This window comes from Bubalus kerabau, chromosome 2, assembly GCF_029407905.1.
Source record: "Bubalus kerabau isolate K-KA32 ecotype Philippines breed swamp buffalo chromosome 2, PCC_UOA_SB_1v2, whole genome shotgun sequence".
Lineage (NCBI taxonomy): Eukaryota > Metazoa > Chordata > Mammalia > Artiodactyla > Bovidae > Bubalus > Bubalus kerabau.
The window spans coordinates 48386436-48398934 of record NC_073625.1 but is presented as its reverse complement, the minus strand read 5'-3'; the positions used below and the strand labels follow the sequence as shown (position 1 = coordinate 48398934).

The following is a 12499-nucleotide window of genomic DNA, read 5'->3' as shown; positions in this document are numbered from 1 at the left end:
AGATTCTGATTCCACAAATGCCAATGAACTGACCCACATTTTTTTTCTGGCCTGGAAGTTACTTCAGTAAGTCACCCTGTTTGTACATAGTGAACTTGCTTTCTTAGCAAGAAGAGTCCATGTCTGTCAGTTTTGACATCATCAAGCAAGAAGATAAAACAACATTTAGATGGTCAGACAAAAACATGTTTATTATTACTGTTAGTTGTTTAGAGAACACTGGACCATTGAATAATCATTAAGTTTACTGATTAAATTTATTAATATAGACATTTACAAACATAAAGTGCTGTGGTGAAATTAGGAATTACTAGAGTTTTCTGATAACCTTATCTTCTCATTAGCTAATATGAAAAAGGATTTCCTTGGACTTCCCTGGTGGTTCAGTGCGTAAGAATCCACCTGCCAATGCAGGGGACATAGGTTCGATTTCTGGTCCAGGAAGATTCCACATGCCATGGAGCAACGAAGCCCATGCACCACAACTACTGAGCATATGCTCTAGACCCCATGAGCTGCAACTACTGAACCCACACACCACAACTACCTCAGTCCACGCATCCTAGAGCCCGTGCTCTGCAACGAGAAGTCACCACGATGAGAAGCCTGAGCCCCACAGTGAATAGCCCCTGCTCACCGCAAGCAGAGAAAGCCTGCGAGCAGCAATGAAGACCCAGCAAACCAAAAATAAAAACGGTTTCCTTTACATATGTTGTTGTAATGTGATTAGGTAAGTGAAAGTGAAAGTCACTCACTCGTGTCCATCTCTTTGTGACCCTATGGTCTATACAGTCCATGGAATTCTACAGGCCAGAATACTGGAGTGGGTAGCCTGTCCCTTCTCCAGGGGATCTTCCTGACCCAGGAATCAAACCAAGGTCTCCTGCATTGCAGGCAGATTCTTTACCAACTGAGCTATCAGGGAAGCCCCATAATTAGGTATCATGTATTGTAATTAGGTGCCATGTATCTAATATTTAACAAGATTCACAGAAGCATCACCTTATAAAATGTTTTAGAGCAATAGCTTTTATTATAAAGCTCTTATTTCACACTGGTCACAATTGTATATAGAGTAATAGATCATTGCAGAAGCTAGTGATAACTCATTCAACAAAATAATCACATATTATACCCATTAATGCCCCATCATCTAAGCAGAAGGTCTGAAATTTCCTTCTGAAGATGTCATTTTACTTATCACACACTTTACAAAATAACTTGTTCTTCCAAAATCAGAGGGGCAAATGACATGCTTCTGAGACACTTCCATAGTACAGCACTCTGAATTAAATAAGGAAACAGACCAGCTTCTTTTGACAAGTCTAGTTGCCCAATTCTGTGAATAAGGCAATTACACAGATCTTAAAAAGTCAGATCAGTCTGAGAGTGGATGGGACACAGTCTCATGGATGTCAATCTCTTCTCATTTGCCAAAGGTGCAAGTGAGCACAAAATTCTGACATCTTGTAGTTGCTTATTAAAGGGTTCCTAAGACAGGAAATTGGATCCCTAAGACTGTAAACTGATATATTACCCTCATTGAAAAAGCCTCTGAGAAGTGGGATACATGAGAGAGGCTTCAGATAGGCTTCTGTAAAACCAACATTTTGACTCTGATTAGAAAGGAAGCCATAAGTGAAACTTTGTTTCCATTGAACCCACCTCTGAGAGGTCAGAAAATAAACTCTTTAAAGTGGACATTGGAGTCTATTTCTAGAATAGCTAAATCAGTTAGTTTGGCTGATGGATCTTTGCTGCCAATGGCTCATGAAGTTAGCGCAAAGTACAACCTAGATGTTTGGTGGTTTCTTTATTCAGTACCCACAGAGAAGGCCTTTATAAAAAAAAAGGAGTGCTGGAACACCATTACACTAATTTCCTGTCGTAATGTTTCCAACCATATAAAGAATGTTCCAAAAGTCTTAGACTAGTTTTGTGCTTTAATAAACTCAAGTGTCAATGTTAAATTGTTTCCTCTTGTCTTGCTATGTCCTCAGAACAAAGCTGGTTGAATATTTCTTGGACTCAGTTTGTTTCTCACAGTTCTCTCACTCACTTAAACATCACTGGAGATGTGGGTCGTTTTGTGAAAAGTACAGAGGTGCACAGTTCTCAGACTCTTGTGTTATAGAAAGAAACCTCAGCCTCTATGTGTGGTGTTAATACTACTGAAAATTATTTGGGGCAGTACTGTGAACATTGAGATGGTCATATTTTAATAAATTTCCACACATTCATCCAGTTAAAGAAAACTGTCTTAACTCCAGGTGTTTTCTCTCCTTCTCCCGGATCAGTGTTATTTGGGTTTTTATTTGTGATTTCTTTTGTTTTTATAAGGGTTGTGTATATTTCCTGGGTTCTGGCAATTTCTTTCTGTGCATCAAAATGGACCTTCTGCCTAGTCAGGAGGGGAACAATTAAATTAAAATCATTAATTCGCTTATTTAGCTTTTTGATGTCTTCTTGAAACTGCTCACAAACTTGGTTCCACTGTTTCTGCTCAGCTGATGTCATTGGATTCCCAAGTTTTTTCCTTGACGCTAAAATTGCCTCTCTGAGTTGATCAATGGTATCCTTTATTTCCTTTTGCATTAGGATCCATTCTGGTTGGTATCCATTATCTATCAATATTCTGTTCAGGTTGTGAGTCATAGGATCAATATATGAACAGCCAGAAAATTTTTTCAGAGGTTTTCCTTTCCCGCTGAGATTGTCAAAGTCTCCTTTTGCCATTGACTCCTGAATGAGATCCTCCACCAAACGCTCTATTGCCTGAGTTATCTTTCGTTCCTTACTGTGCCTTACATCTTTAACAGTGACACTGTCAGTCAAATACTGGCTTTGCAGTTTCTGCCTTTGGTATTCCATCACTTGTTCAGTTGCACGGTCTGCTCTAAACTGCCTGTACTGCTTCTCTTGTTGACTCGGAGTCCCAAGACCAATACCCTCAAAACTTAAGTAATGCCGGTGTTGGGGTGTTTTATATTTGAATTTTTCTTCTTCTTCTTCTGTGTCTTCAACTTTACTCTGTCTGGCATTTGTCTGTTCTATCACGTGGGAAAGTACCTTCCTGTAAGCTTCTTCAATCCTTATAAACGTTGCAGAATCAGCAGTACTAGAGCCACCGTCTGGATGGTATTGCTTGGCAAGCTTACGAAAAGATTCCCTGACATCATCTGCAGAACAGCCTTCATCCAGATTCAGCAGCCCATAATATTCTGTTATATTCCTTTTGGATTTATGAGTTGACATCATTCTAGTTCTTATGACAACAAGATATGGACCCATTTTCATTCGATTAGGAATCACTGAAGCACTTCTCAGATGAGGTCTTAAGATCTGAGCCATCATCACATACGTTGTGTTCCTTACAGTACCCAGAGTTCTTCCTTAGCAATGATCTATAAAACAACAAATATAGGGTGAAGAAAGTTGTATTATCAGCTAAACTCATATTTTCAGCAATATGGATGAGATTACGCATACAATAAGGGCAGTTCTTTCTAATGCTGCTAAAATTCTCAGAGCTACGATTCATTTATGTTAGCAGAAAAATGGAAGTTGATGATGTCTTCTATTAACATATTGGGATACAATCTAGATTCTACTCCTCACTAACTAACCCCAGGATGTTAGAGCTGGCAAGTTCTCAGAGATCATCTAATCCAATCTTTTCGTTTTATGAGAAAATGTAGACCCAGAAGGTTAAGCAACATAACCAAATCCAATAACAAGGTGGAAACAAAATGGTTAGGGTTAGGGCACAATAAGCCTCTTGTTTAACTGTCTGTATCCCCAGCAGATCATGAACTTCATCGGCACCATTACTTCTTTAGTTGAATGTATCATTGTCTTTACCGTCCCAAGGAGTCTTCTCACGAGGAGACATGTGAAACAATCAAAGCACACGCCAAAGTATGTATCTAGTCTGACACTAAATTCAATAGAATCAAATGTCCAAAAAAGATTTTAAGCTCTGCAGCTTGTTAGGAAGGAGCTATTCGCTTCAAGTCGAAAAAGCAAGATGAAAGGGTGAGCCCCCTCAACACGTTAACTATTATTTTTAAAACGCACGATACAGAAGAGGAAGGCAGTCTTGTACGAAGGTAATGGCAATGAAATGCTGGAAGTGGTTTCATTGAAAATAGGACTTTGATGTATACATGCTAAAACTGAGTTCCCGGGGACTCCAATTTCTGGACAGTTGGAATCGAGGACTTTCAGGTTTAATTGGGACTTCGGTGATGGTGCCCATGGTGGCCGTCCCGAGGGAGCGGTCAGTCCCGACGCTGGACACGCCCCGCCCCGCCCCCTACTCACCTCAGACGCGGCTCAGCGGCTCCCGCTACCAAGCTGAGCCTCTGCGCGTGCGTGCGCCATCTGCCCTTCGCTCCACAGGCGTCTCCGCGGGAGGCCCGCGGCAAGCTCCGCCGCTGGGCTAGACCATCTGCGTTTTACACAGAGGGAACCCTCGGGGTGCGGCGGGCAGTATTATACCTAATAGGGACAGATGTCCTACCTTACCAGAGAACCCCAGAATTTCCTTTAGGCCCTAGTCTTCTCAAGAGGACAAGAGCAGGACCTTTCGGGAGGCCCCACCCCGTCCCGGGCACCAGCTCCGCCTTCGCCCCCACCTGGAGCGGAAGATGGATCGATTGAGCGGGATTCTGGGAGATGTAGTTCTCCTGGAAGTGCGGCGAGCGCAGGACTGCTTCCGGGAGGAGGGAGGCGGGGAGAGGTGAGGCGGCGAAAAGGATGCTGTGGCGCCTCCGTAGATGTGTGGGGTTTCTCGTAGCCTGTGGCCGGTGTAGGTGGGGACCTTTGAAGTCCGAGTGGTTTGGAGGGCGACGCCGCTCGGAAAATTGTTTTGAGAAGCGGGAGACGAGTCCGTTTCCCCGAACAGGACCTGGACAGCCTCTTCGGGTGTGCAGCCGGGGACACCCTCTCCGAAATTTCTCAGGAAATTCTGCCTCAGAAAGATCTAGTTAACCCAGGTTAGAAAGCTGGTCTTTTGTTAGTTCAAGAACCTAGCGAGCAGCTCATTTAGCCAGGCGTCGGTAGTGGGTGAGAACAGTCGAGGACAAAATTAAATTAGGTGTGTTTCCTGGCTTTAGGTTCAGCCACTGTCCTGGGGATTTCCCTAACCCTCCTGTACAGGGAGATAATTTTTTTTTTTTTTTTTTTAAAGAGGCAGAACCTTGGGGAGTCAGACCTGAGTTGAAAATCCTTTTGTTTACACTTGCGTCTCTGTTTTTATCTGGCAAATGATTGTACCAGCACATGGTAAACGTGTGTTAAGCCCTTCCTTTTGTCAGGCACTGTACTAAATGCGCTATGTACAGTCTTTTAAAATCCTTACAACAGCCCTCTGAGGTAAGCGCTATTGTTTTCCCCATTTTACTTATGATGAAATAATAATTGCATCAAACGCAGTACCTTTTTGTGAAAATTACACAGTGTATGTAAACCTCTTTGCATTGTGTCTGCCTGGCACGTTAAATTTTTTTGTTGTTATGACGATGTCTCCTGAAACAAGCCAGAAATAGGTACTAACCTAGAAAGGCTTCTGAGTAGTTGTTGTTCAGTCGTTGCTCAGTCGTGTCCAACTCTTTGTGACTCCATGGACTGCAGTACCAGGCTTCCCTGTCCTTCACCATCTCCCGGAGTTTGCTCAGACTTAAGCCCATTGAGTCGGTGATGCCATCCAACCATCTCATCCTCTGTCGCCCCCTTCTGCCTTCAGTCTCTCCCAGCGTTAGGGTCTTTGCCTGTGAGTTGGCTCTTCGCGTCCGGGGGCCAAAGTGTCAGAGCTTCAGCTTCAGCATCAGTTCTTCCAGTGAAGGTTGATTTCCTTTAGGATTGACTGGTTTGATCTCCTTGCAGTCCAAGGGACTCTCAAGTCTTCTCTGGCACCACAGTTCGAAAGCACTGACAAAGCGTCAGTTCTTCGGTGTTCAGCCTTCCTTATGGTCCAACTCTCACGTTGGTACGTGGCTACTGGAAAAACATAGCTTTGACTGTAATTTGCTACCTTTTACTAGGTATGTAGAAAATGGTTTAAATTTTGATTCAGAGGGATTTCCTTATAAGCAAACAATGAACATAAAAGAACTCCAGTGTGAAAGAGTTTCTACAAGTTTGAATTCTAGCCAATATTTTAAACACAGCTATAAAAGTGGGGAAAGCACACAGTTTTAGAAACTACTCATACTTATGTAGCACTTTGTATTTTATTCAATACAATGCACTAGTCACAAATGTGATTTTTATGTTTGCATAAGTAACTATACTTTAGTCCAAGTAGTTAAGTGATTTGGATAAGTGACTAGACTTCGTAAGTTACTGGGACTCTTAAGTCCATTGCTCTTTTCAGAATGTCAGTTTTGTGGTATAATTCTTTACATGTAGAAAGAGAACTGAAGTCAGCCGAGTAATCAGTAAAGCACACTTTCAACCGCAAAGTATGAATTACTTAACTGACCTAGGAGATTATTTTTCTTATGTATATGAAACCGGAAGGTAGGCAGTTTCTGGCATTGGTTCAGCTACCAAGAGGTGCTTTATCATCCTCTGTGTGTGTGTGTGTGTGTGTGTGTGTATATATATATATATATTCTGAATCATTTAAAAAATAATTGCATTATTTTTAATGCAATTACAATAAAAACATTACAATAAAATAATTACATATTACAATAAATTATTACAATATTGGGAGAAGGCAACGGCACCCCACTCCAGTACTGTTGCCTGGAAAATCCCATGGATGGAGGAGCCTGGTAGGCTGCAGTCCATGGGGTCACTAGGAGTCAGACACGACTAAGCAACTTCACTTTCACTTTCCACTTTCATGTATTGGAGAAGGAAATGGCAACCCACTCCAGTGTTCTTGCCTGGAGAATCCCATGGACGGAGAAGCCTGGTAGGCTGCAGTCCATGGGGTCGCACAGAGTCGGACACAACTGAAGCAACTTAGCAGCATTACAATATTACATATTAAATTTAATAAATATCAATATTTAATTCAAATATTAAAATTCAATATTTAAATATTAATATTTAATTAAATAGCAAACATTTTATTTAATATTTATTAGTATTAATATTTTAATATTTAAAATTTATTAAGTATTAAACCATTACAATAAAATATTGCGATATGTAATATTACATATTACAATAAAAATAATTGTATTATGTTCCTTTACTCCAAAGCACTTCAGTATTTGTTTCATCAGAGCAAGGGCATTCTCTTACATTATCATAGCTCTGTTAACAAATTCAACAGATTTAACATAGATAAAATATTATTTAATGTACAGTTTTGTATTCCAGCTTCGACAGTTGTCCTGATGATGTCTGTGAGAGCAACCCATAGACTTAAATCAGCAGGTCAAATGAGTGATAAACCAAAGCAGTATTGCTCAGTTTAGTTATGGGCAGAAAGAGTTCACCATCGAAAATATAGTTTCCATCTAAAGAGAAAAATACAGGGACATTCCTGGTAGTCCAGTGGCTAAAACTCCACACTCCCAATGCAGAGAGCCTGGGTTTGATCCATGATCGGGGAGCTAGACCTCACATGCTGCAACCAAGGGCTTGCATGCCTCAAGTAAGACCCAGTGCAGCCAAATAAATAAATATTAGAAAAGAAAACTTTAGTTCTTTTCCTTTTAAAAGGTGGCTGCATACTCTGCTGTCAGCAGTCCTAGTGATTATAAGATGTGGTCAGAGGATCAAATTTAAAGAAGTCAGAACCAAACATAGGTTGACTAGCTTTTTCTTTTTTTTTTTTTGATCCCCCCGCTTGTGAGCAGTTCTCGAGACCAGGGACTGATCCTGGCCCGTGGCGGTGAAAGTGCCAAATCCTAACCACTGGGCCACCACGGACACCTGGTTAACTACCAATTTTTATGTGATCTGCTACCTTGCTTATTTAAACTCCATAGACTTTTAAACCTGTTCATTTTCAGTTTAAATTGTTAACCACTTTAAGGTTATGTCATAATTCAAATCAACATGTTTGAACCTCAGTCTGTTCTTTTCCACAAAGTCTGAATTAATCACTTCAAGTTTCTCAGCTGGAATGCAGTATAATCTTGTACAAAAGGGCTGGTTTTAAAGTCTATTGGATTTCATGTGTGTAACATGTCCTAGTTTGAAACATCTTTTTCGTAATTCTGTACTCTTACAATAGAGTTGAGCATTTTGAAACAAATTTCCCCATAAACCAGGGAAGGTAGAGAGTTGGCACAAATTCCATTAGCGTTAAACTTAGTCATTAACTGTGTTTCTGAGTGGGTGGAAAATAGATGTGATACTTTAAAAAAGTTATTAAAATTTTTTTTCCTACTTTATAGTTACATTAAATACTTACTGAGCTACTGCAAGAAGCTTGGCACTGCAAAAGTAACATTTTTTTTTGGTTCTTGGATATAGTTTCAGGCTTTGACTAAAGCATGTGACGGCTGTGTTTTAATTCCATCTGTTCCTTCTTTTTAAAAGAAAGATTCATTTGTTTATTTTGGGCCATGCTGGGTCTTTTTGCTGTGCATGGGCTTTATTTAGTTCTCTAGTTGCAGGGGAGCAGGGGCCACTCATCGTTGTGGTGGACAGACTCATCTGTGCAGGCCGCTGCATCTCAGCAGAGTCAGAGCACTCAAGCTTCAGCAGTTCGGGCTTGTGAGTGCCGTAGTTGTGGTGCACTGGCTTAGTTGCCCCTTGGCATGGGGATCTTCCTGGACCAGGGATCGAGCCTGTGCTCCTCGCATTGGCATGTGGGTTCTTAATGCTAGACCACCAGAGAAGCCCCTTTTCCTTCCTTCGTCTCATTTGCTGGTTCTGTGGTAATTGCAAAGAAGCTGATTTATTTCCAGTAAGTTGTGGTACCATAGAAACCAAAATCACACTCCCCTGCAGATTGATGGATGGTTCCATCTGAATTCTAAAGTCACATTTTGTTCAATTATGTTTGCAAATTGTATCTTCTGAAACTACAATTTCCAGAAACACCATGAATTTGCATTCCTCTGGGTGCCATCTCAATTCATTGGTTTTGGTTTATTCTATTGAAATAGAATTGAGAAACAGTATTGTTAGTTTGGTTATATCAGTTCCTTTTTTACTCGGATCAAGGAAGTGTTTGTTGTAGACAGTGTCAGCTTTAAAAGAAAGGAGAGGTAAATGAACTTAATTAATTAGCATAATAAGATTGAAAATCTTCAAGGGTTGGGAAGAGATAACCTGGAAAAGAGATTCACACTCATTTGAATATTTTTCCATTCTTCATCTTCCCTACTGGGTTAACCAGTTATCTAACATCCTAAGATGGTCAGTAAGGGCCACACACAGGATTTGTGGAAGTTTGCTAATGAAAAACTACCCTCCCCAACCCAGGATGCCAGTTTTCTATTTTTGGCCTTGATTCAACATAAGGATTTATTGTCATTTGAGCCTGCATTTGAAGACGCTTGCTCCTTGGAAGAAAATTTATGACCAACCTAGACAGCATATTAAAAAGCAGAGACATTACTTTGCCAACAAAGGTCCATCTAGTCAAAGCTATGGTTTTTCCGGTAGTCACGTATGGATATGAGAGTTGGACTATAAAGAAAGCTGAGTGCTGAAGAATTGATTCTTTTGAACTGTGGTGTTGGAGGAGACTCTTGAGAGTCCCTTGGACTGCAAGGAGATCCAACCAATCCATCCTAAAGGAAATCAATCCTGAATGTTCATTGCAAGGACTGGTGCTGAAGCTGAAACTCCAATACTTTGGCCACCTGATATGAAGAACTGTCTCATTTGAAAAGACCCTGATGCTGGGTATGACTGAAGGTGGGAGGAGAAAGGGACAACAAAGGATGAGGTGGTTGGATGGCATCACCGACTTGATGGACATGAGTTTGAGCAAGCTCCAGGAGTTGGTGATGGACAGGGAGGCCTGGTGTGCTGCAGTCCTTGGGGTCACAAAGAGTCGGACACGACTGAGCGACTGAGCTGAACTAAATGCTTTCTGTTCCTTGAAACAATGAATAATGTATATACCTCCAATTGCAGGCTAATAGTGGGGAAACCAACTGCATATCAGTAGCCTGAGAATCAAGATTTGAATTGTTTTCAGCCCATATAACATTTACCCAACATGTTCATCAAAATCACTGCTTTACAGCACAACTACTCTATGTTTGCTTTCTTTTTTTAAAGAAAAAAAATTATCTCTGTCTTTGGCTGCACTGGGTCTTAGTTGCTGCATGAGGGATCTTTTAGTTACAGCAGGTGGGATCTGGTTCCCTGACTGAGGATTGAACCTGGGACCCCTGCACGGAGAACACAGTCTTAGCCCCTGGACCACCGTCAAAGTCCCCATTCTTGTTTTTTCTCACCCTTCAAAATTTGTTTCCAGTTTTATTGAGCTGCAATTGACAAAAGTTGTATACTTTTACAGTGTGCAACTTGGCAATTTGGTATTTGTACAAGTGTGAGACAATCACAATCACACTGATTAACAAATTAACATATCATCACCTCACATAGTTACTGTTATCTTTTCCTTTTATTTTTTTGAGATTCCAACTGCAGGATGGACAGCCTTCATCAATCCTTGGGAAACTTAGGATTTCATTTATAGGCAAAGAATTTTAATAAGGGAATTCCCTGGTGGTTCAGTGGTTAGGACTCTGCGCTTCCACTGCAGGGGGCCAGAAAAAAAAAAGACTTTTTATCTGGAGTTAAGATCCATTATCTTCTTTTTCTCCTATGTGTTGAGTTTGTTCAGCAGCAATTGAAGTCCTATGTGGGGCTTCCCTGTTAGGTCAGTGGTAAAGAATCTGCCTGCCCATGCAGGAGACAGGTTCTATCCCTGGTCCAGGAAGATCCCACATGCTGTGGACCAGTTAAGTCTGTGTGCTACAATTACTGAGCCTGTGTTCCGAAACTGCTGAAGTCCACGTCTAGAATCCATACTCTGCAACAAGGGAAGCCACAGCAATGAGAAGTGAGAGGGGAGCCCTCAATCACCACAAGAAGAGAAAGCCTGCTCATAGCAACAAAGACCCAGGGCAGTCAGTTCAGTTCAGCTCAGTCGCTCAGTCATGTCCAACTCTCTGCGATCCCGTGGACTGCAGCACACCAGGCCTCCCTGTCCATCACCAAGTCCTGGAACTTGCTCAAACCTCATGTCCATGGAGTCGGTGATGCCATCCAACCATCTCATCCTCTGTTATCCCCCTTCTCCTCCTGCCTGCAGTCTCTCCCAGCATCAGGGTCTTTTCCACTCAGTCAGTTCTTCACAAAGAATTCACAAAAAAAAAAGCTTCAGCACCAGTCCTTCCAATGAATATTCAGGACTGATTTCCTTCAGAATTGAGTGGTTGGATCTCCTTGCAGTCCAAGGGACTCTCAAGAGTCTTCTCCAACACCACAGTTCAAAAGCATCAATTCTTCGGCACTCAGCTTTCTTTATAGTCCAACTCTCACAACATGACTACTGGAAAAGTCATAGCCTTGACTAGACAGACCTTTGTTGGCAAAGTAGTGCCTCTGCTTTTTAATATGCTGTCTAGGTTGGTCATAGCTTTTCTTCCAAGGAGCAAATGTCTTAATTTCACGGCTGCAGTCACTATGTGCAGTGATTTTGGAGCCCAAGAAAATAAAGTCTGTCACTGTTTCCACTGTTTCCCCATCTATTTGCCATGAAGTGATGGGACCGGATGCCATGATCTTAGTTTTTTGAATGTTGAGTTTTAGGCCAACTTTTTCACTCTCCTCTTTCACTTTCATCAAGAGGCTCTTTAGTTCCTCTTCACTTTCTGCCATTAGGGTGGTGTCATCTACGTAACTGAGGTTATTGAAAATTCTGGCAATCTTGATTCCAGCTTGTGCTTCATCTAGCCTGGCCTTTCACATGATGCATATAGTTAGCAGGGTGACAAAAAGGCAATCAATCAGTTTTTTAAAAATTTAATAGAATAGCATTAAAATAAAAAAACCCAATAAGGAATACATGTTACCAAGGAGGTAGGAGACACTAAAAATTATAAAATATTGCTGGAAGAAATGAAAGAAGACCTAAGTAAAAGGAAAGACATCCTGTATTCATTGATTGGAAGACAATATTATTCAGATGGCAGTACGCTCCAAGTTAATCTACAAGTTAAATTCCTTTGAAAATCTCAGTCAGCCTTTTTGAAAAAAGTTGACAAGGTGATCCTGGATTTACCTGGCAAGTCCAGGTACACAGAATAGGGACTTCCCAGGTGGTGCAGTAGCTTAGACTCCACACTCCCAGTGCAGGAGGCCTGGGTTTGATCCCTGGTCAGGGATTGCACGTGCCACAACCAAGACCTGATGCAGCTATATATAAAATGGAACACAGAAAAAACAGTCTTGAAAAAGAAGAACAAAAGTGAGGAGTCACACTTCCTTATTTCAAAACTCACTCCAAAGCTACTGTAATCAAGACTTTGTGGTACTGGCATAGGATAGACAATGAATGTAG

The 12499-nt window shown here is 41.3% G+C and overlaps 1 protein-coding gene across 1 annotated transcript; it reads right to left on the bottom strand.

Moving 5' to 3' along the window:
• Positions 1–1116: 1116 nt before the first annotated feature.
• Positions 1117–4682, bottom strand: DNAJC28 (DnaJ heat shock protein family (Hsp40) member C28). Its single transcript, XM_055567666.1, has 2 exons — positions 4324–4682; positions 1117–3404 (listed from the first exon to the last, which is right to left on the bottom strand). The coding sequence occupies exon 2, from the start codon at positions 3352–3354 to the stop codon at positions 2212–2214; it is 1143 nt and encodes a 380-aa protein (XP_055423641.1). The 5' UTR covers positions 3355–3404; positions 4324–4682; the 3' UTR covers positions 1117–2211.
• Between the last annotated feature and the right edge of the window lie 7817 nt (positions 4683–12499).

Bases quoted from the DNA above. Each gene is read 5' to 3' on its own strand.
- DNAJC28 (XM_055567666.1), bottom strand. From the start codon at position 3,354: ATGATGGCTCAGATCTTAAGACCTCATCTGAGAAGTGCTTCAGTGATT.